The sequence below is a fragment of the Sinocyclocheilus grahami genome, unplaced genomic scaffold, assembly GCF_001515645.1.
Source record: "Sinocyclocheilus grahami isolate Dianchi unplaced genomic scaffold, SAMN03320097.WGS_v1.1 scaffold1662.1, whole genome shotgun sequence".
Taxonomy (NCBI): domain Eukaryota; kingdom Metazoa; phylum Chordata; class Actinopteri; order Cypriniformes; family Cyprinidae; genus Sinocyclocheilus; species Sinocyclocheilus grahami.
The window spans coordinates 28,145-36,631 of record NW_015506841.1 but is presented as its reverse complement, the minus strand read 5'-3'; the positions used below and the strand labels follow the sequence as shown (position 1 = coordinate 36,631).

Below are 8,487 nucleotides of genomic sequence, written 5' to 3'. Positions count from 1 at the left end.
AGTTTGTCATTTTATTTTTAACCTTTCGGAAACATCGTGGCATTTAGCAGCAAGATAGAAGTTTAACCAATATTGCGATTCTTATCAATAACTGAAAGAGAGCACCGCCTCCATACAATCAAAGGAGACGGTCAGGTGTGGATACAAGAATTCTTACAAAGTGGTCACGAATAATAATAATAACGATAATATTTTACATTTATATAGCGCTTTTCTAAGCACTCCTTAAACCAGTGTGCAGCATCCACCTGGAGGATGCGACGGCAGCCATATTGTGCCAGAACGCCCACCACACACCAGCTTATTGGTGGAGAGGAGACAGAGTGATGAAGCCAATCAGTAGATATGGGGATGGTTAGGAGGCCATGATGGTCAGAGGCCAATGGGCAATTTTGGCCAGGATGCCGGGGTTACACCCCTACCCTTTTTCGAAGGACATCCTGGGATTTTTAATGACCACAGAGTCAAGACCTCGGTTTAACATATCATCCGAAGGACGGTGCTTGTTGACAGTATAGTGTCTCTATCACTATACTGGGGCATTAGGACCCACACAGGGGCATCGCTATAGTTTCCGGGCCCCCTGAACATCATATTGACTCGGCTCCCCCTCGGTAAAAAAATGGGCCCCCTCTCCCTCACCAGGCCCCTGATATCATCCTAACCTGGCGCCCCTTTATCCAGGTACTGACCAGGCTCAGCCCTGCTTAGCTTCAGTGGGCAACCAGTCTTGGGCTGCAGAGTGATATGGCTGGGCAGGGTGAAGGTGGACATTCAGATTGGGTCCATGTTCAGCTGAAGTGTAAAAGTTGCCTTAATTTCACACAGAAGCACAGTTTCTGGTGTAAACTCTGATGCAAGTTTAAAGGTTTACTTTAACTGTTTAACTGCTTGTCTGTGTCACACTGATGACATAAATCCCTTGTGTGAATCCTCGGGTGGTTTTCCTTTCGTGTTAATCATTTTCCGCACATTTGAATGGCTTCTCTCCTGTGCAAATTCTCATGTGACTCTTAAGATTTCCTATTTGTGAGAAGCTCTTCCCACACAGTTTGCAGGAGTACTCTCCAGTGTGGAGTCTCATGTGAGTGTTGAGGCTACTTTTATGACTGAAACTTTTTCCACACTGATGACATATAAAACATTTCTCTCCCGAGTGATTCCTCATGTGGTTATTAAGGCTTATTTTACGTGTGAAGCTCTTTCCACACTGATCACATTTGAACGGCTTCTCTCCAGTGTGTATGTTCATGTGATACCTAAGGTTCACTTCTGTTGTGAAGCTCTTTTCACACTGATCACATGTGAACAGTTTCTCTCCAGTGTGACTTTTCATGTGGTAATTAAAGGTGTTTTTCTGAGCAAAACTCTTTCCACACTGAGAGCAAGTGTAAGGTTTCTCTCCAGTGTGAATTCTCATGTGGACTTTAAGACTATGTTTGTGAGCGAAACTTTTTCCACACTGTTGGCAGGTGAAAGATCTCTCTCCATTGTGAGTATTCATGTGGTAATTAAGGGTGTTTTTCTTTGCAAAACTCTTTCCGCACTGAGTGCAAGTGTAAGGCTTCTCTCCGGTGTGAATTCTCGTATGAAATTTGAGGCTTTGTTTTTGAGTGAAACTTCTACCACATTCTTGGCAGGTGAAAGTGTTTTCTCCAGTGTGAATTCTCATGTGATACTTAAGGTTTAGTTCTACTGTGAAGCTCTTTCCACACTCGTGACAGATAAAGGGCCTCTCTCCAGTGTGAATTCTCATGTGTTTTTTAAGGTTTCCTTTCTGACTGAAACGCTGTCCACACTGTTGGCATGTGAATGGCTTCTCTCCAGTGTGAACTCTCATGTGGACTTCAAGGTTTTGTTTTAGATTAAAACTCTTTCTACATCGATGGCAAGTGAAATAACTCTTGGATTTGGTTTTATGACCTCTTTTTTGTGAGGAAGTCTTTTCAGTCTTTGTGGATTTCTCTCCAGTCACGAAATCATGTTTCTCATATTGAGTTTTCTCTTCTCTTTCATTCAGTTCTTGACGTTCCTCATTCAACACCATCTGGTCTAAAGTAAAAAATAAATAAAAGTTAAACACAGTTTAATTGCACAAAGCAGCAGAAATCCAAACCAACATAAAGCATCCTAAGCAAGAACATGAATGCTAGACCCTACAGGCAATAAGTTACTGAAACAGGAGAATATCTTCTCAATATTGATAACTTTGTTTTCTTTAGGACAAATTTTTTTCAATTTTTATAACTTTTTTTTTTTTTGGACCGGGCCCCCCCCCCCCCCCCCAAAAAAACAAAGTAGTCCAACAAAACCCCTTTATCACCTGACTCATGAGAACTATAGAACAATTACAAATTTGTGATTCATGTATAAAATTTCTACTATACACAGTTTTGCAGAAAAACAAAATTTCAGTCAGGATTTAAGCCCCACCGTAGCACAGAAACTGCTTACTAAAGTTACATATTTCTTCTAGAGCTATTACATTAGGTCCTGTCTTTCAGATTGCTACCATTTGTACTGTATATAAAGAAATATCTCATCAAACACAAGTATGGTGTGCCACAGGGCTCAGCATTAGGTCCTCTGGTTTTCTCCTTGATTATGCTTCCGCTGAAGGGGACATTATGATTTGATTTCATAATTGTGACCACAATACTCAGATTTATACACTGCTATCCATGGCAGCTTTCATTGGCCAAGGCCCGCCCATGTCAACATGTCAAACAACCAATCACAGTTCCTTTCATTCAGCGTCACGTTTCGGGGCATGGAAATGTCCCCACAATAACAGACTGGTGTGTAAAACTCTCGGACGTATTTTATAGATTCTATGCCGCGAACTTTAAATATTTCACATACTTTTGAAAATCCAGCGTTTAGTTGATCCTGATAAGCGCTCGTCTTCACAGTTGTAAACACGACGGCTTTCTTTTTTCGTGAGGGGGTTTGGCGCCACGGCATCTTTAGCCCCTTTTCCACCGCAGGAACTTTATTATATTTTGTTCAGAAAAAAATTAATATAAAGCTGTATTTTATTTTCTTGATGCTTGAAACACCCTTTTCGTCTTTGACCCATGAACAAAACTTAAAATGCTAAAACGTTTACATGATTTTCCTCATCATGCGAATTGAGTTTGCTCATGTGGTACATTGTATGCAACAGGTTTTTCAGCAAAGGATCACAAGCCAGGTTTCCATCCAACATTTTTACCGATTATAGCTGATGGAAATGCCATTTATCGCATTTCTCACGTGCCAACACAATCTTTTTCCATTCAACTTTAGCCCATAAATTCTATATCAATACTTCAAATGTTTGGAAACACTTTTTGTCGAGAAAAGGGGCATTGACGCAAATAAATGTGGTGTCGCATGACAGAATTAGCCTATAGGCAGCGTCCGTGTTCGTGGTGTTAAAGCACTGTTTCTCTGTAGTTCAAAAGCGCATTAAATCATATTCATATTATTGTTTCTAATATTATTTTATATATGGTAAGAAAAAGATGAGTTACCTCTCAAACATACATATCTTAATTTAATGTTACTTTAATACGTTGCAAGTTAAAATGTATTCATTTTGTTCCGAAGATGAAAGTTGTCGAGTTAGTAATGCTTAGCTGTGTGCGTGAGGCACCGGCACGATCACTTAGATTTTTTTTTCCTTATAAAAGTGGAAACAACTTAGGCCTACAATACTCGTTCATTTGTGGTCATATAAGAGTAAGACATTATTCGAAACTATTCTATTTATTTATTTTATTTGTGCAATAAAACCAAACATTGTGCTTTTGTAAAATAAAGGAAACAAACAGGATGCCGCTTTCTCAAGAGCGCATCACAAAAATGAGCAGAAATTCTGCATATAGGCTGCTTATAATAATAATAATTTATTAATTATTTAGGAAAATATATTTCGCATATAGGCATATTTATTTATTTTATATATAGCTTTATAATGCTTTTCTTCGTTCGCAGAAGCGTTCGTGAATCCTCTCGTTCTGTTGTTTATGCTGCTTTTTGCGTGTATAAGATTAATCCCTGGAAAACAAATTTAGTTATTTTTAATGGGTCACAGCCACGTATAAATTGAAATTTCATTTAATTGTAATTTAACATAATCTTGTTGGTTAACGGTTAATTATGGCTTAACGACCGTCGGTTGTCGGTTAGGAGAAATAAAATAACCGAAATGAACATTCCACGTATTTCCAATACGGTCTAATAAAAGTTAATCAGAAAAATTATAATACAACTGCACCTGCTTATGAATATTGCTTGATGATCAAGTATCTAAATACCGTTACCATGGAAATGGTACTTTAAAATCTTTTGGCGGTCTCCTCCTTCTTAGCGGGCGGTGTCAAGTGTCATATTACAAAATGTATAACGATATTTTACAATCAAAACTTTTTATAATCTTGACAAAATACATATCATTGGAAAGGTCTGAGTCTCATGATTCCACATGTGGTGGTTATTTTGAGATACAAGTAAGATTTACAGAGAAATCTAGACATATGTGACAGAAAAATGCATAAAAAATGTAATGGGGTTTGGATGGCACCCGGTGGCTGTTTGTGGTATGACGCCCTAAATAAAATCTCACAGGAACTTCAATTTTTTTCATATCAACTTCAAATTTGGAACATAACTTATTTAGACATAAGTCTTTAATTTTACACCAATTTTAGAATAAAACCTGTTATGTAAAATATTTACTATATATAAAATAAAATTAGTATAGCTTTATTTATTTTATATATAGCTTTATAATGCTTTTCTTCGTTCGCAGAAGCGTTCGTGAATCCTCTCGTTCTGTTGTTTATGCTGCTTTTTGCGTGTATAAGATTAATCCCTGGAAAACAAATTTAGTTATTTTTAATGGGTCACAGCCACGTATAAATTGAAATTTCATTTAATTGTAATTTAACATAATCTTGTTGGTTAACGGTTAATTATGGCTTAACGACCGTCGGTTGTCGGTTAGGAGAAATAAAATAACCGAAATGAACATTCCACGTATTTCCAATACGGTCTAATAAAAGTTAATCAGAAAAATTATAATACAACTGCACCTGCTTATGAATATTGCTTGATGATCAAGTATCTAAATACCGTTACCATGGAAATGGTACTTTAAAATCTTTTGGCGGTCTCCTCCTTCTTAGCGGGCGGTGTCAAGTGTCATATTACAAAATGTATAACGATATTTTACAATCAAAACTTTTTATAATCTTGACAAAATACATATCATTGGAAAGGTCTGAGTCTCATGATTCCACATGTGGTGGTTATTTTGAGATACAAGTAAGATTTACAGAGAAATCTAGACATATGTGACAGAAAAATGCATAAAAAATGTAATGGGGTTTGGATGGCACCCGGTGGCTGTTTGTGGTATGACGCCCTAAATAAAATCTCACAGGAACTTCAATTTTTTTCATATCAACTTCAAATTTGGAACATAACTTATTTAGACATAAGTCTTTAATTTTACACCAATTTTAGAATAAAACCTGTTATGTAAAATATTTACTATATATAAAATAAAATTAGTATAGCGCATTTTCTTTACAGTAAATTTAAACGTCTATAACTTTTTGATACATAAAAAAATTCCACTTTTGCAATAATCTGCTGATTTTCTTCTCTGGAATACAGACCTACGGTTGGTCTCTTTTTAAAGTGTTCATAAATTACAACAATTTAAGTTTGGATAGTGCACTTTATTGCCTATTTTAAAAAATGGGGGGTGACAGTTAAGGGGCAGGCTTCTAGCTTGTATAATTTACAAATAGGTGAAATTATGTATGGAAACAGCTCAAGGGCAATTTTTTTTGCGATACACCAAAACTTATGCGACAATTAGTTTTAGTTTTTAGGGATGACGTCGTCACGCACACCATTTTATCGGTAAAAGGCCAGTTGGATGGAAACGGGCAGCAAATTTCGGAACGTCTTTTTTACGCATATTATCTTTGTTGATAACAAAACTGCCAGCGCAAAAACTGGATGCAAACTTGGCTACAGTTATGCTTAGCTCCTTTCACTGTTTGCTTTATGCAAATTAAATGTTTTTGTTGAATACTGTTGTACAATTAAGTGATACACATGAACGGTCTTCATTGTTTTCAATGCAGGAGTGGATATTGGTTTTTTTATTTTTTTATTTATGTTTTAATGTTTTTGTCATATCATTTCTGTAGAGCTGGACATTTTAATAAGGATCAGATGAGTGAGTTCAGCTTTGAGAGTGAAAACCAACCTGATTGTGTCTCAGTATCTTCATGTTTGAATGCTTCTTCAATCTTCACGTCTTCACTCTCCTCTTTAATAACCTCCATCTTTATTACAGTGTGTCTCAGCTGCTTCAGCAGGAGTTGTCTGTGTGCTGAAGATGAGAAGAGGTAACAGACAGAAAAATGAATGCAAACAGTAGTCAGCGCACTGGTGAGGGAGTCAGATTAGCCCAAAAACATAAACTATCAAAACCAGCATTGCAAATTACTTAATGAATGTACATTATACAGAACCACAATACTTAGTTAGGTCTTAAATCTGGTTTTCAATAACTTCTTAATTATATTTATTACATTCTACTTGAAAACACGTGCTGTTGTTTGCATTAGTGGTCCTCGCACACGTGCTGTGTCGAGCAGGAGTCGTGATTCAAAGATTCGAATCACTGAATCGTTTGGTTCAGTTGATTCGGATTTTCAAAAGCTCGGTTTCTCCAAAACCTTTTCTGCTACTCGTGTGCTGATGCGCTTAGCTTACGAAAAATAGCGGTCATTAACGTTAGAGAAAACATTAGGAAGTTACATTCAACAGTAATCGCTTCATTTACATAAAACCGGCTGTATCTATAAAAATCCACGTATGGATATGCTTAGAAACACAAACCTCTTCAGCTACTCGAGATCAGCAGGAGCCAGGCGCAGCCTTATGACGTCATAGATCCCGTCACGCGCTGAAATCAGGAAACGTGTACATGACACGCAATAATACTCAGAGCTATTCAGAGCTAAATAACTGGTGAAATACATCTGTTATCAAATGTGCTGAAAAGAGCTGCCAATGAAAGAGTGTGTAGCGCATCTAATGTGAAATATTCTGTTTAAAAAGAAAAAGAAAACAGTTTTTCTCCCCTCAATAACAAGCCTTTTTAAAAAAAAAATTTTTTTACATTTTTGATTTGATGCATTTCTCCATAGCAAAAGACAAGAAAATAACTATTTCACTAGTGTATGTTAAAAAACACAAATATGCACCAATCGGCAGGTAACATGTTGCAGTATGTTTTTAGTAACTGAACCGTGATGGGATCATCAGCCAATCAGCACACAACACGTGTACACTCGTCAACATCAAGTGCCTTCTGTATCTGGAGCTCACCAGGGGCCATAAAACAAGTTTAGCAAATAAGCCAGGCTTATTTGCTAAACTTGTTTTATGGAACAGGCTCCGGATCTCTTGACTTTATACTTTTAGGTTCACAAACATAAACACTGATATTTAATCTGGTGGAACGTGGAGAGCTTTTCCCAGCCGTAAGTCTCATGCATTTCCGTCGGTGTTTTGCAATGAAATGCTGTAGTGCTGTAGTCTGCAAAAGTCTCAGAGTTCTGTTTTATTGCAACACTAGTCTGTGTTTTTTGTTTTTATACTTTTAAGGTGACAGAAAACATATCAGGAACAGCCCTGCCTCTACTGTTACTGGGGGATCCCGCTTGGCTCATTAAATCTTATTATGACGATGGAAACCTAACAAGGGAGCAGAAGTACTTCAGCCAGCGGTTCGAGCAGATTTAAAGCAGTGCAAGATGCCCATGCGATGAGTGGTGACTGGTGGCAAAAGCATTCACAAAGATATCAAAGAGCCTTAATTCATGTTCATGTTGCTCCGCCTGCATTTCAAGCTGTGTCTCGGCTTCTTGTGAAAACTGGCTTTGGTCAAGGCATCAAAGGCGGCTTCAATCCTCATTCGCTTTCTTTTTCCACTGCAACATCCACCTTTCAGATAAACAAATAAAGGAAAGTTATATACACAAACATATCAAGTGAGCGGAGAAGTAATATCGATTAATAAATAGTCGTAACTACACAACAACCCAAGTTCTGCATTAGGAACAAATTTGCTTAAAAATACAGACGGCGACTTGTATGCTCTCTGCATCATGTAATTTTGAGACGTGCATTTAATCAATTATTTCTATAAAAATCTGTCCCAAATATGGAAGCCAGTTTCCCCCGCAGTGGATATAACAGTGTAATCTTCTAGTATCTCTTTTTGGAAAACCCTCTCATTACATAATGGCTTTCACTAAACAAAGAGTCTCAGACATAATCATGGGAAGAGAATGAAACACACACACACACACTCACTCACTCACTCACACACTCACACACTCACTCTCACACACTCACTCTCACACACATCACTCACACACACACACTCACTCACTCACACACACACACACTCAC

General features: G+C 37.4%; 1 protein-coding gene across 1 annotated transcript; it reads right to left on the bottom strand.

Moving 5' to 3' along the window:
- Positions 1-505: 505 nt before the first annotated feature.
- LOC107571860 (gastrula zinc finger protein XlCGF8.2DB-like) lies at positions 506-6,936 on the bottom strand. Its single transcript, XM_016258244.1, has 3 exons — positions 6,907-6,936; positions 6,269-6,394; positions 506-2,052 (listed from the first exon to the last, which is right to left on the bottom strand). The coding sequence occupies exons 2-3, from the start codon at positions 6,345-6,347 to the stop codon at positions 956-958; spliced, it is 1,176 nt and encodes a 391-aa protein (XP_016113730.1). The 5' UTR covers positions 6,348-6,394; positions 6,907-6,936; the 3' UTR covers positions 506-955.
- Positions 6,937-8,487: the final 1,551 nt, after the last annotated feature.